This window comes from Melanostigma gelatinosum (genome assembly GCF_949748355.1).
Source record: "Melanostigma gelatinosum genome assembly, chromosome: 3".
Classification (NCBI taxonomy): domain Eukaryota; kingdom Metazoa; phylum Chordata; class Actinopteri; order Perciformes; family Zoarcidae; genus Melanostigma; species Melanostigma gelatinosum.
In genome coordinates, this window is record NC_136636.1 from 13,627,468 (window position 1) to 13,642,114 (window position 14,647).

General features: G+C 43.5%; 1 protein-coding gene across 1 annotated transcript in view; it reads right to left on the bottom strand.

Moving 5' to 3' along the window:
- Positions 1-14,647, bottom strand: part of col7a1 (collagen, type VII, alpha 1) — a 49,012-nt gene that overhangs the window by 12,398 nt on the left and 21,967 nt on the right. Inside the window, exons 43-87 of the mRNA XM_079265559.1 lie at positions 14,287-14,322; positions 14,132-14,176; positions 13,976-14,011; positions 13,798-13,833; positions 13,624-13,656; positions 13,458-13,529; positions 13,301-13,357; positions 13,046-13,081; positions 12,856-12,936; positions 12,166-12,201; positions 12,008-12,052; positions 11,824-11,895; positions 11,642-11,686; positions 11,519-11,554; positions 11,344-11,385; positions 11,115-11,195; positions 10,913-10,948; positions 10,752-10,787; positions 10,430-10,510; positions 10,285-10,320; positions 9,527-9,598; positions 9,341-9,385; positions 8,889-8,924; positions 8,554-8,589; positions 7,926-8,030; positions 7,768-7,833; positions 7,346-7,381; positions 7,219-7,254; positions 7,081-7,128; positions 6,951-6,986; positions 6,001-6,126; positions 5,667-5,876; positions 5,548-5,583; positions 5,385-5,429; positions 5,142-5,258; positions 4,982-5,053; positions 4,811-4,855; positions 3,925-3,960; positions 2,704-2,739; positions 2,568-2,612; positions 2,429-2,461; positions 2,238-2,300; positions 2,084-2,119; positions 1,504-1,584; positions 1,303-1,371 (exon numbers count right to left, since the gene is read on the bottom strand). Of these exons, the coding sequence (XP_079121685.1) occupies positions 1,303-1,371; positions 1,504-1,584; positions 2,084-2,119; positions 2,238-2,300; positions 2,429-2,461; positions 2,568-2,612; positions 2,704-2,739; positions 3,925-3,960; positions 4,811-4,855; positions 4,982-5,053; positions 5,142-5,258; positions 5,385-5,429; positions 5,548-5,583; positions 5,667-5,876; positions 6,001-6,126; positions 6,951-6,986; positions 7,081-7,128; positions 7,219-7,254; positions 7,346-7,381; positions 7,768-7,833; positions 7,926-8,030; positions 8,554-8,589; positions 8,889-8,924; positions 9,341-9,385; positions 9,527-9,598; positions 10,285-10,320; positions 10,430-10,510; positions 10,752-10,787; positions 10,913-10,948; positions 11,115-11,195; positions 11,344-11,385; positions 11,519-11,554; positions 11,642-11,686; positions 11,824-11,895; positions 12,008-12,052; positions 12,166-12,201; positions 12,856-12,936; positions 13,046-13,081; positions 13,301-13,357; positions 13,458-13,529; positions 13,624-13,656; positions 13,798-13,833; positions 13,976-14,011; positions 14,132-14,176; positions 14,287-14,322 (2,544 nt within the window). The remainder of the gene's footprint in view (positions 1-1,302; positions 1,372-1,503; positions 1,585-2,083; positions 2,120-2,237; positions 2,301-2,428; positions 2,462-2,567; positions 2,613-2,703; positions 2,740-3,924; positions 3,961-4,810; positions 4,856-4,981; positions 5,054-5,141; positions 5,259-5,384; positions 5,430-5,547; positions 5,584-5,666; positions 5,877-6,000; positions 6,127-6,950; positions 6,987-7,080; positions 7,129-7,218; positions 7,255-7,345; positions 7,382-7,767; positions 7,834-7,925; positions 8,031-8,553; positions 8,590-8,888; positions 8,925-9,340; positions 9,386-9,526; positions 9,599-10,284; positions 10,321-10,429; positions 10,511-10,751; positions 10,788-10,912; positions 10,949-11,114; positions 11,196-11,343; positions 11,386-11,518; positions 11,555-11,641; positions 11,687-11,823; positions 11,896-12,007; positions 12,053-12,165; positions 12,202-12,855; positions 12,937-13,045; positions 13,082-13,300; positions 13,358-13,457; positions 13,530-13,623; positions 13,657-13,797; positions 13,834-13,975; positions 14,012-14,131; positions 14,177-14,286; positions 14,323-14,647) is intronic.

Below are 14,647 nucleotides of genomic sequence, written 5' to 3' on the forward strand. Positions count from 1 at the left end.
TTGTGCACGATAGTGAATGATAAGATGATGAGCTCTTAGAACTATAAGGGCACAATACATCTGTCAATGCTTTTTTTCTTGTTATACCTAAAAATATATTCTGTATATTCTGATCCAGATCAGCTTTTGCCACTTGCTGGTAATAGAACACTCATCCAACAGCCAATTATGCAAAAGTCTACGCAAGGATTTGGCTGAAATTCGCGTTCATGGTCGGTTCTTCTGTTATTTTTAGAGTGGGAGGCACTTCAGGCCTCCACGGGGGGTTTTTCCTCATTTAGCTACATTTCTGCAAGAAACTCCAGGGCTGTATTGCAGCAGATAATATAGACATGTGAGGGTAGTGTGAACGTACGAAAGAGTGACTAAATATGTTCCTGACATGTGAAAACTCATTATACAGGTGAGCAGGTGCCAGAGAATTTTCTCTTTGAATGTCAATCAATAACAGTCGTATAACAGAAAGATCCCACTGAGGGAACTTGCAAGGGAAGATGGAGCTCTTGTTTTTCTGCCTTAGCCAAGCTGAAAATACCCAGGATTACGCTGGCTATTTGATATTACAGAGGGTAGCTCACTCAAAAACAAAAACAAATACTCAGATATTTTCTCACTTTGCCCAGATAGGTAGAGGTAGCAGTTTTACCACCACAGAGCACTTTGGACACATTTGAACCCACAACTAATCATCTCCTAAGTTATAGGTATGTAGCCGACCCCCTTCTTTACATATCTAAAGGCAAAATGAGAAACAGTGATGAGAGCAGGTTATCTGGTGAACCTCCATCAAACTATGAGGTTCTTATGCTTCATATTGCTAAGTAGAGCGCAGTTTCTGGATTTAACGACCCTTAAACACCCTCAATTTCTGCCTTGCCTATTGTATTGGCTTTAACTACAGGCTACTGACAGATCCCCTCATCAATAGAGAATGTCTATATATTCTGATGTTTTCTGTTTGAGAGCCGTTTGGAGCGCTCGTCTCCTTCCTCTCCCTACAGCGCCGTGGCTCACACACATTGTAGGGGAATGTCTCTGGAGCACGATTTAGGTTAGAGTCAGCCCCAGCCCCAGGTGGACAAACAACCACGACCCTTGAAGGAAGACTCAGAATAGGCATCAGATGAAAACTCGCACAGTTGGAAGCTAATAATAGCCCTACAGAAATGACTTTTTTGTTATCACTTCAGGCAGCAAATCATTCTGTAGCTGGGATCACATCCAATAAAAGCAACCACAAAACCAATTTCATCGACTGTCCTTTTGGCCAGCGGCTGCTCGGTAGATAAAGCATGTTCTCACCTTCCCTGGAGGACCGCTGTCTCCCTGCTCCCCCTTTAAGCCGGCCTGGCCTGGAGGTCCAGCATTGGCCTGAGGAACAAATTACACAATGATGACACAGAGGAAGACCTGATAAAAACAGCCCAGTGCACACGAGACATTGCAGAAACAGTCGCCTGCAAGAACACAGACATAGATAGTAAAACACACACACACACACACCTGCTTTCCTGGTAATCCAGGTATTCCTTCTTTGCCAGGCACCCCATCTCGTCCAGGGACTCCTGGTTTACCTGATTCACCCTGAGGAGCAGCACATACTTCAGTGGGTTTGATGTATGTGTCATCACATTTACATTTGAGTGCAGTACAAAAGGTAGCAAATCATCTCAACAGATCTGTGCAGCTGTCTTCAATCAACACATCATCAATTAATATGGATCAGTAATGGGGTCTCCACTTATTTTACATATTTATTTTATAACAGTGAGGTATTCTTACACAAACAGCCAACAGTTTACAAAAAAAAGGAAACCAAGAAAAAGATGATGTAAAAGTCTGTACAGCGTACATAACATGTCGAGAGGATGGCTCGTTTTTCAGCTGAAGGTACAACAAATCACGCGTTATGTAACCGACTTCTTTCAAACTATGAACACAAAACACAGCTGAAGCCGCCATTTGTCAGCTTGGTACACATGTTTTGGCATTTTTATTTGAATTACCTTCCCATTTTCAGTTATGATTGAAATGCCTCAGGCAAAGAACACTTCCTCACATCACATACTGATCACATACTCACCACCTGCCCCGACAGCCCCGGAGGGCCCTGTGGACCCTGCAGAGGGAAATAAATGCAGTGGTAAGAAAGAACACAATCTGATACACACCATGAGATTTCTTTTCAGGAATTTCATGAGAACAATACGGAAGCAGTTTCTCCCTGGGGCACTTACTACAGCTCCAGGGGGACCGGTTGGTCCTGGCAGACCTGTGCTCCCCTGGGCACCGGGAGGACCCTGCAGATAAGACAAATAAACTCACACACGGTTCAAAACCCTCACTGTCTAGATTGAAATGCGATTAGGTGCTCGGTCAATTGAACCTCTGGACTAAAATATGTAAAATACTACTGGAATTGTTTCACCTTGACGCCAACACCTGGCTCTCCTTGATTACCCTGTGAGAGACACAGACGTGTTATGACTTTGACCAGCAAGCAACAAACAAAAGAATCCCGGTATACATGCCGTGACACGTAGCGCACTGAGATGTAATTAACTCACCTTCACACCAAGCGGACCTGGAAGCCCGTTGGGACCCATGGGGCCCTAATTGAAACACACACCACCAACATGTAAACAGCTGCTGTTGAGAGTGTGTGCATGTGTATGTATGCTTCATCATGCGTGTGATACTTACAGTTGGCCCCCTAACTCCAGGCTCTCCTGGGTTTCCCTAGAAGCCAAATACAAGTCATGTACAGTATACTCACGTCATAAAAATACTCACTAACAGCACACGGGCCACATTTTAAAAATGTATATTTTGACATCTTGGAAAAGCTTAATCGCTTTAGTTACACGAGAAGATTGATACCACTCTGGAGTTTGTCGTTAAAAATGACTTATTGGGAGTCTCCCCTGATTGCTAGGCAACCTTAGATGATGACAAAACTCCAGGAAGCCTCTGTGCCCAGTTAACAAATGAGGACTATTTGTTAGCATGACCCCCTATTACGAGCAAGAGATAACTGTACTTGCCAAAATGTCAAACTATTCCTTTAAGCAACATATATATGAATACATATGTTTATAAAACTTGAGCAATTAAAACTGTAAATACATTTTTATATACTCAAAATTGGACAACATGGGAGTTCACAAAAACTATACACAGATGTGTCACTGATTGACACAAGAGTCTCTCTAGGAGACACAAATATACAAACGCATGAAGCATCTGACTGACTCGTGACAACAGGTAGGACAATACAAACACAGAGGATCAACAATGTCAATGTTGAACGCATGGGAAGCGCTGTGAGAGGGATAAGCACACAACAGACAGCATCAGGAGCAGCTGCATGCACGATAAGCAGACTCAAGCGAATTGACATCACAGTACTTGTTGGAGAACCAAAAACCCAATTTTATATTCCCCCTCTACTATTGTACACTAGATGCTGGCAAGAACTTGAGCAAAAGATGTCAGCTGACTTCCTTTCATCTCCTCCAACAAATATTTGGTGTCTTACATGTTTAGAAATTCAACTTTTGAGTTTGACACGGATGCTTTGGGGACAGTTGGTCTTGATTCATATTTTATGAGGAACCGATCAACGTCTGACTCTTATCCCAGCTCCCAGAAGGATGTTTCCAATAAAAATGCATTGAGATTAAAGGGATTGAAATTTGTCTGGGAGGTACATGACGATGTGTGCATCCTGATTATAGGTTGTTCTGGTCTCCTGTTGTTAAATGCGGATACATCTTTCAAGCTATTTCCTGTCTAAGCTAAACCCCACTGGCATCTATAAAGCTTTGGTGCTTTCCCCATTTGCATCAGATACCACAGGGACAGGTTCTCCCAGCCCTCCCTCCTCCAGAGCTCAAGCATGCCAGCCAGCAGCAGAGAACCTACCGGTCTGCCTAGAACTCCTGGGAACCCAGGCAGGCCCTGGAGAGGATGAAAGACAGAAGAGGAGGGATGACAGGAGGGATGGGGGGGAAGAAAGGTGGGTGGAGAACAGTGTTGGAAGAGGGGAAACAAACAACACAGAAAAGGAAATGGGCAGAGATAAGACACACATGAGGAGAGAGAGGAAGTCAGAGAGTAAGGTGTTAGCCGCACAGCTGTAAAAGGTTACAGTCTAAGGATCTATGAAGCCTCGGCCCAAGAGGGGGAAAAGAGAGCTCCACCAGCCAACCCAGTGGTTTGCTCTGAGGATTAAGCCAAAGAGGAAGCCCCTTTGCTGGGTTACCGGTTACTCACTGGTTGGCCAAGAAGACCAGCGGGCCCTGTTGGGCCCTGCTCCAACATGGAGGGAAGGAAAACACAAAGTGTGAGGAAGTGCTTAATACCTCTCCTCTCCTCGCCTCTCATTTATTTCTGCACCCGACCACGCAGTCATGACATACAGCACATCATTTGTGTTTGGGCTTTAAGTGATCACTGCAAATACTATGGGAAGGATAAAGATCAAACCTTAATGTGGCCTCTGATGTTAACTGGAATTATGCTGGTTTTAAAATAAAAACAAAAACTGAGCGGTTAAATCATGTCTTTCATAGCAATAAATAATCCTATATTTACTATCAGAATACTGTAAATGAATCACTTATTAAGTATTAACTATATATTGTTATTCTCATGAGAAAAAAGAACACACTTACCAAGTCTGTTGAAAGAAGCATTCACTAAATAGTTACACATGTGCGTCTAAAGCAAGAAAGTCATGACTATATCACGCTCTAATATATAAAAAATAAACTTGATGCGTATAACTTTACAGACGATGTCACATTACCGGTTTCCCATCCTGACCCAGCTTTCCTGGTTCTCCCGGTGATCCCTAAAATGACAAAACAAAAATTGCTTCTTACATTGTTTTTCATCACGTCTTGAATGTGGTAACAAGAAGATCAAAACTAGATTCTCTTACTTTCGGAGTCTGAGATTATTACAACACTCAGCTCACCTGCGAGCCATCACGTCCTGCTTCTCCAGACTGGCCTCTGTCTCCTTTGTCACCACGAGACCCTACAAAACCCTGTAGGACACATTAAACGTAGCTCATTTGCATATAGAAACATGCGACAGTGCATGACAAATGTTATTGTATTATGTGTAAATCTTACCCGTTCTCCTTGAAGTCCTGGTGATCCTGCAGCACCAGGTTCTCCCTTATGTCCGACAACTCCTGGAGGGCCTCTGGCTCCAGGCGCACCAATTAATACTGAGTCAGCAGAAGCTCCCTACAATATATACACAAATATTTATGAACTCCATTCTATGTACGGTGTATCTCATATTTACATTGTTTAAATGTGGAATCTCCTTAGTTTCACTGCATCAACAACAAAAGATGAGAAGGAGTTTACCTTTTGACCCGGTGGGCCGACTACTCCCATAAACCCAATTTTACCCTGAAAAACAGAAGAAATTCTCAGTTCAGTGTGGAAGTCACATAAAACATGAATTTCTTCTCACTACCTTGATGTGGTGGACCTAAATATAAAATGTCAATGTCACATAAACACTTACAGCTTCTCCTCTGTCACCTTTCTCTGCTCTCTCCCCCTGAAATGCAGATATACGCTATATTAGCAGAATCATGCTCAATGAAAAACCGACATTTGTTTGCCCAAGTCACCTCAACTCACCTTATCTCCCGTTCTTCCAGCCTCCCCCAGTTCCCCAGCTCGCCCAGGAACTCCCGGTATTCCTGGTTTGCCTGACACTCCAGCAGGCCCCGGGGGTCCCTCTGGCCCTTGCTCTCCAACAGCTCTACCTGTCGGCCCAGTTGATCCCACGGGTCCTCGATCCCCTTGATCCCCTTTTGTTCCGCTCTCTCCTTGGAAACCACGGGAACCCTGGTGCACAACAGGAAATGGAGAGAGATAAACAAATCTAAATTTAAAACAAAAACGTAAATTGAATTAGTTTTTTTTTTTTGTATTTACTGCAAGCCTCCAAGATGCCCTTAGTCATACTTACATCTGCACCAGACGATCCTCTCTGTCCAGGTTCACCACTGCCACCTTTATCACCTTTCACTGCCTTCTGCACTGACGGAGGCACTGCTATGTCCTTCTTGTCCACAACCACCTTCAGATCCGACATCTGTGTGGAGGCAAGAAAAGGGAAATAGTTGGCAAGAGCTGTAAAACACGTTAGACATCAGTTAAAGACCAGCCATTGAGATTTCATCTCAGCAGCTGGAGAATTTCCTGTCATCAGTATTTGCACAAAACCTCTAAAATATATGGTTTTACTGAGAGAGATGGAGAAAGTTTTTCATCTGCAAGAATACTGAACGAGGTTAGAAAACTCCTCCACACTATCAGGGTGATGTTTATTTTAAGTCATGTGCCAATTTAGTCATAAATCGATGTCAGTCAGTGGTCTACGTCTATGACATCAAGCCTCACATGCTGCGGAGGGGTTTGAAGTACTTGCAGTCCTATTTTTATGATTCACATAAACCAAGAGCCAATCCCATATTGGACCATGGTAACTCTGTAATCCTCTTTTACTGGATTGAAGACATTATTTATTTATTATTTTATTATATTATTTATTTATTGTCAAACTGATTGAGAAGTTATAAATACATCTGGAAGCCGTAAATGGCATGATGACACTTGCAAGAACAAATAGACAAATAAAAACACAGTTCCAGGGCACAAAATAAATGTGTGCTTTGGCGTCAGTGTGGAGGCATTACTCTTCATCATCACTGACAGACATTTCTATTTTTAGAAGGGATCATCATGCCATAACTTAATCATATTCCAGAGTAAAGATGCATCCACTGCATTTAAATATATCTCCTCATATTACATACAATACGAGAAACCTTTCTGCACCTTTAAAAGGCTCAACAAACTGTAAAATGTTGCAGAATCATTAAACTGCTCATCCTAATTGTGTGCCAGTCCACATACCTGAATGCCATGGCTGGCCAGAGCCTTTTGTACATCCTGGTAAGAGAAATATACAAACATCAGTCAACAGAGGTGAGCAATATTGAAAACAAATGATTCCACAAGTCACAGTGATGTGCTGACATCTTACCACTGCTGTCCCCGGTTTGCCCGGCGCCCCGTCCTCTCCCGGGTCTCCCTGCCAATAAAAAGAGATCAAAGTGTCAGAACACATAAAACCTCAATCACGACACATTTTCAATACAATAGGGATGGATTTTTAACTTACAGCATCACCTTTCTGGCCAGACGGGCCTCTATCCCCCTGGAACAAAGAAAGTTAGAAGGTCAAGAGAACCACTAAGTGTTTACGAATCGATAGCAAACTGGGATCAACACAGACACCCACGACTTACTCTGGCTCCCACAGCTCCAGGGATCCCAGGAATGCCCTGAAGGACAGAGCAAGGACAATGATGAAAACATCAACAGATGAGAGTGTGGGAGGGCTGCAGCAGCACACAGGGACAGATGTAGATAAGAACACACATCTACATGTGGGAGAGCAATGCTGCTGGGGACAACATGACCACACGAGGGCCAGATATCAGCTAGAGGTTTCTAATTTGATGCAAAAAAGAAACCCGAAATGAAAACACAATTCCATAGAGAGGAAGTGTCCTGTGCATATAATGATTTTATCTTCCATTAGTACACATTAGCCCTGGAGGTCTTTTCTAGTACACAGCCTTTCACTAAAAGCAGTGACTGTAATATGCATTCAAAGACTGTGATTAACAACAATGTCAGAAAGCTGCAAAGTCATGCATATACTCACAGGGGTTCCTGAAGGCCCCTGCGGGCCGGGGATTGGTGCTGCTGCAACTCCTTTGACATACACCACCTGAGAGACAGGGACCGTGTATAGATTAGTAAAGATGACAAACTATAATTCCCATTGACTATATTTTTCAAACGTGTCTACAACAGTCACACCTCTCCAGGTGGACCAATGCTGCCAGGTACTCCAGGAGACCCGGAAGCGCCAGAGGGTCCGGCAGGCCCAGCGAGACTCCGGTCTCCTTTCTGTCCGTCTCGGCCCTGGAAAACATGTGCAATTACACAACTGAGACGGTCTCTGGGTTACTTCCTCCTGTGCTACAGTTGAGGCTGAACTATAAAATCAAAGCAGGTGGCCGCTGCCACCCCTCCACTGATGTTGCAGAGATAATTAATGTAAATTTGCACATGAAAACAGCACAGCACTGACATTTGGTGCCTCTCTGGATTCCTCTCAGAAGTGGTTCCCCCTTAAAGGCTAGGCTTGCTCATTAGAGGCTTGTGAATTTATATAGCTGCTTCTGAGAAGCCTATTGATTCAGCAGTGAGTGAGGGCGTGATGGTAATGTCAATGTCAGAGCAAACTACAGTTGATAAATACACACTTGAGTGGGAAAGTGATGAGGGGAAAAGAAAGGAGGGAAGCTGATTTGTAATAGAATACAGTCAAGGATCAATACAGGAAGCGGGGGTGAGAAGGGGCGGGTCGACCGGACAGGATACGGCGTAGAAACAAACCGAACACAAAGAGATAACGATGTAAAAGAGACAAGGAAAAACTGACATCTCTTCCAGCAGCTCCTGATTCTCCTTTGTCACCCTGCACATTAAAGACAGCACAGTCAGATTCACAAGGAAATACAGACATACGTAAGTCAACTTTTCAAAAACAAAGTCATTGAAAGACAATCGTCATAGCTGTCTAAAGTATTGTTTATTCTATTTTAAGTCATTTTGTTTGCCGTCTTTACATGGAGGCGTGTCCTACGTTATTAAAAGCATTGCAAAGATAATTGCAAAATGCTGTTGTTGGTGAGCTTAAGTTAGAAGAAACAGTATCTGACTAAACCTCATTCTGTCAGTGTCGGGTGATTGTATGAACTGATAACAGCCACAAACCTTTCTCCCATCTTCACCCGGCACACCATCCTCGCTCTGTAAGTCAAAAACAAAATGCATTGCAGACGTGAACAAAGAAACTGAATGGTGGCCGGTCTGCTGCAGGAGCACTCAGATAATTCATTGCCATTGCTTCAGAGACTCACTTAAGATCACCATTATGCAGCAGGCCCTGAAATAAATGTCCTCACTGCTTTATTGTCAAGGGAGGCCATTACCAAATTAGGGAATTATAGAAAGACATGCTGGAAGAAAAATCCAGCACTACTGAACAAGATTCATATTCTGTTTGGATTAAATAATAATAATATTTAATAAAACAGTCAAAATATCAAAGTACGTCAGTCGAGTCACTAATAAAATGTGCAAGATGTCATGTTAGGAAGAGTTTATAGTACATTGAAGATCCTGAACTACATCAGCATGAGAAAAGTGTGATAACAAGGAGTTACCATTTTCCCAGGAGAACCAGCTTTGCCATCTTCACCTGCTTTACCCTGAAATACCACAACACGGACGACGACACGAGGTAAATGTGGTGGAGATGTAACGAAACAATGGATGATACGGATAGAGCGACACGTTGATACAAAAATGAAAGGTTGTGTGTCGGGTCGTCGGGGTGTGTGTGTACTCACAGGTGTCCCTGCAGTGCCCGGAGGCCCAACAGGCCCCGAGGGGCCCTGCCCCCCTCTAAGTCCTGGTAAACCCTGTTAATCAAACCAACACGCATCACAATGATCGGTTTAATCTCACTTTTAAATCTGACTAAATGCCTGCTTAGCTAAGACTGAGATCTGCTCACATGTAGCACCGTATTGTGGGGATGTAAGGGCAGAAGAGATGATGTTTAATTTAGTAGTTTAAAAGTGTAACACTTAGCAGAAATTGCAACAGCAATTTGTTTTGCATGTGGAGCAGCAGTCATAGAGCCGTCATGTGTCTGCCCCATGAAATAGACTTTTTAACTAAACTGTAAATTTAGCAGGACTTTCAGAATCATTATTGTGGTCGATATTACATAATAGTCTCATGTGAAGCTGCACTGGCCTAGCGATGTCTTTCCCTACAGTCGGCTTATGCAACCCGCCACAGTAGTGAAGACGGATTTTACCACCTCCACAGTGCCCTCTGCTGCACGAACACATGAAGTGCATCTGTGATTGCAATTCAGGGGCAGATATGCATTTACTGAAAATGTGTTTGACACAGAATTTGGATAATGTTATTAAAATCAGAAAACTGTTTGAAACTACTCAATAAATAAATACAAATCTCACAACTAAAGTGAACACAAGACAAAAATATCAGCATCTATTTTCATGTAATTACTGATAACCAATACAAAATCAGGGCCAATTGCATATTCCAACCAACCAGGAGAAATTAAACTCACGTCTCTTCCAGGATCCCCCAGTTTCCCAGGATCCCCCTGTAACACAAAGAAAAAACAAAAGCTCAACAGCGACACACATTCGCAACCCAGTGAGGCTGCACATTCAATGTGTTTTAAAGTTTGGGGTAGAGGTGGCATAAAGTACCCTCTGCCCAGGTGGTCCAGCAGCACCTGGTTTACCATCCAGACCAGAACGTCCATCTAACCCAGATGTTCCCCTTTCTCCCTGATCACACAGATGTTGAGGGTTAGAAAATCACATTGAATTTAGAGCCTGCAGTTAGAAAACAGTTGATGTGGCTGAATCCAACTTTTGGCTATGAAGCTTTCTGCAAGCCCCTCTGCACTTCATCACACTGAGGAAATACTGCCAGTTCATTCATTTTATTAAAATATTGATAAAATGACTTGGGGTGAGTTCAGTAGGTATGATTGTGAGGAATCAGCCACTCTGGTTGATTTCAAACCTTATCTCCAGGCGCTCCTCTCTCTCCTGTGTCGCCCTGTAAACAATAGAAGAGAAAATAATGTTTGTGGAAGAAAATTAGCAAATTATTCAGGTATTAACAGATATCAAGTGATAAAAAATGCATTGAAGTAGAGAAGCAGTGACAGAAAGCAAACTCACTCTTGTGCCTGCAGGTCCCCGTAGTCCCTCAGGACCCTGTATAAGTAGCAGAGAAAGAACAAGAAGTCACAAATGATCATCAGGCACGCACACCAAATCAACAGGGAAAGGGCTCAGTGTGCATGCAGATGCATGTACTGTACGGCGGCTTATCAGATGCTCACAGAAGCATTTACAAATTGCAAGAATGAGGCGAACTCACTCGTAGGCCTGGGGCTCCGGGAGTCGCGGCTTCGCCTTTCTGACCTTTGCCGCCGTGCTCTCCTGGGTCGCCAGCGTCACCCTGGAAATATAACATGAGGTAAAACCTATGGCTCATCGTGACATTTTTTAGGAGTTTTTTTCACAATGTGGCTGCAATAACTACAGTGTCTGCAATAAGACTGGCCACTTATTTTAACTTGATCGCTCTTCACAGGCACGGTACATACCTTGTCTCCTCTCTCTCCTTTCAACTGGCCCTGGATGTCAGCCTTTTGACGAACACAAATATGTAGTATCAGGGTTGAATTGAGCTGAGCTGTATGAAGTTCTCTCAATGGTAAGAAGATGCTGCAGAATGTAGTTGCTAACTCTAATTTACTTTGATCAAAATGACACACTCACCACTTTTCCTGCTGGTCCTGGAGGCCCTTGGGGTCCCTTTAAGAAGAAAGTGAAATATTTAGATCAATACAATCGATATAAAGTTGTATAAGTACTTTGTGAAAAATAAAGCAGACAACAAACCAGTCCTCCTTTCTCTCCTCTCGGTCCTGCGGATCCAGGGCTGCCCTATGATCGAACACAGGTCAATAAATATACGGAGCAGCTGACCTTCCTCGCCGTTTCTCCTCTCAAGGCTTCGGTGGGAAATCACAAGCGCTCATTGAAAAGCTGCCTGTATGATGATACATGAATGTGTGCCTCACGTTTCCTCCGTGCTCTCCTGGGTCTCCGAAGTCTCCTTTCTCTCCAGGTCGACCCGGCTGACCAGCCAGTCCCTAAAGGCCGGTCAATCAAAGATATCTGTTCACTGAACTTTACATAGATGGTCGTTTTTAAGTTTTAGAAAGAAAACTTGAGTCTCAAATGTGTCAGAGACACTTGTCCTACCCTCAGTCCTCTTTCTCCTGCCTTCCCAGGAAGCCCAGACTCCCCCTGATGAAAAGCAGGTTGAAATAGACATTTGCAGCGACGTGTACAAGTTCATCTTTATCAATAAACACACACTTTCTATGAAGAGAGTGGTCGTTGAGATGTATTATACTTACAGGTGTGCCTTCATCACCCTTCTCTCCTCCCTCTCCCTTTAAGACACAAGTGTTCATAATAATGAACATTAGACATATTAACTAGAAGGACACCTTAATTCCAACAACATCAGCTGAGTAGAGGGTCAGAGAACATATACAAAACGAATTGTGAGAAAATATCTTGTCAGGCACACCAAGTGTCACTTTTACCTCTAAGATGGCATCATTAGATAGAGATGCATGTTGGAAGGAAAGGAAGAAAGCTCAACAGGCAGTCTGATGTCTGATTATAGCACTGTGACCAACATGCAACAACAACAAGGACTGTTTGACGATGATTTTAAGAGAGTACAGAGTAATGTTTTACTTCACGGTGTAAGGAAATCACTAGAGCTGCGACTAACAATATCTTTCACTTTTCATTTATCTGTTGATTTTCTTTAACAATGGTCTTGTCTATAAAACGTAACAAATTTGTGAAAAAATTGACAATTTCTCAGGGCCTAAGTTGACATATTTATTCCACAGATATTTCGTTCTCAATGATATAAAACAGAGAGAACCAGTACATCCTCACGTTAAAAATGACTGAAATGCTTCGCCAACTATCAAAATATTAATTGAGATGAATTATCGCACAGGCCTCCTTCTGACTCGACGTGGAGAATGCTAACAACAAGAGTGAATCGTGTTACTTTCCAATCTCACCTCTTTCCCAGCAAGACCAGACTTTCCTGGGATTCCTGGCCGCCCATTCTCCCCCCTCTCTGCTGGTTCACCTGGATCTCCCTAAAGAACAGTTAAAAGACCAGATTGACAATCAAATAAACAGAAAGGCTACAAACACACACACACACACACACACACACACACACAACAAACACAGCAGGCTTCTCACCTTGGCACCCGGCCTTCCACCGATACCAGCAAGTCCCTGGGGGAAGAGCACATGTTTTATGTATTTTGGGACGGAGCGGTTTTGGCGCATGACTTACCCAGACAGCTGGCACGAGGGAATGTTTCATGAATAATGGATGCAATTGTCAGGAATATATCACAGCAGCTGTAAAAGTTATCATTTTGCTAAAGTTGTTAAAAAGGACCATGTAGATGTAGATAAAGAGGCGTGACTATGACTCCGGTGTGAACTCACTCGCTCTCCCGGTTCTCCTTTAGATCCAACAGCTGACCCTCCTGACCCTGAAGACCCCTTGCAGAATGACAGAGAAGGTGATTTAGACAGAGGTCAGAGTGGATGTGTACTGCAGACACAGATGTCCATGAACATCGTCATCCCCCTGGTTTCTCACTTTCTCCCCTCTCTGAGCGGCCTCTCCTTTTTCTCCCCTCGCCCCATCGGTACCAGGCGGACCTCGGTCCCCCTGAAGCAGAGCAGCAAAGGAGAGGAAACACGTCAGCGTGAAGGAACAGTGAGCCAAAGGAAAAGTCTTACGAGAACAGAATTTGGTAGCTTACCTGGTCCCCTTTCTTCCCGGGAATACCTGGAGCCTGCGTGATTTGAATAATACAGTAAGGACTCGTCATCGCAGACAAAGACTCGGACTGTCACGGACATTAACTGCACATCCAAAATGAAAGGACGGATCAATTATGAGACGTGAGGATTTTCCTCCTCATGTGATAACTCACACTTCTGCCGGGCTCCCCGCGTGCACCTTCGTTTCCCTGGGAACAGACAGGTGCAACTGCTCTTTCATCTTCGCTGTGAAAATTCATTACATCAGATGATGGAATGTTCCGTCAAAGAGTCACGTTCCTGTTGACCTGCTGCCTCTCGTATGATTACACTTCATTTAATCAGCCTCACCTTTTCTCCTGCCGCTCCACCGGGCCCTAGTAAGCCCTGGAGACAAAAGGAAAGACTTCCTTCATGAGACTCTCTTTGCATTTATAACAGTCAGACCATGCAGCAAGTATGAAACTAACACCGATGCTATCAGCAACATGGCAGCCGGTCACTCACTCGCAACCCTGGTGTTCCTGCGAGGCCCGGCTTTCCTGGCTCCCCCTGCGGTAAAACATTATTCAGATAAAAGCACACACTCCAACCGAAAGGAAAAGGATGTCAACAGTTGAATTCATCTAAATTAAAAACGTAACCAACTCTGCTCTACTCACTCTCTGCCCAGTTTCACCAGCCAGTCCTCTCTCCCCCTGCAAAGAAACACATAGACAGGTTCACTGACATTTTTCAAGTGAAATTGCATGTTCTGTGACTCGACTTTGATTATCTGACTCACCGTCAACAAACCCTGCATCTTGCAAAGAAAGGTACATTACGTAACGTTTAGAATGACCACACTCTAACTAGTTACTTAGGACGGTTTGTTGCTACGTAGAAATGAATGGAGCTTCTTAACTTGCAACGGCTCATCGACAAGTAAGTATCATTTCAGGAAAATTGAGGGATTTCCTTTATTTAACAGCCTATAGCACATCTCCACAAATTCTGCACAGCTATCAACATAATGTTGCACAG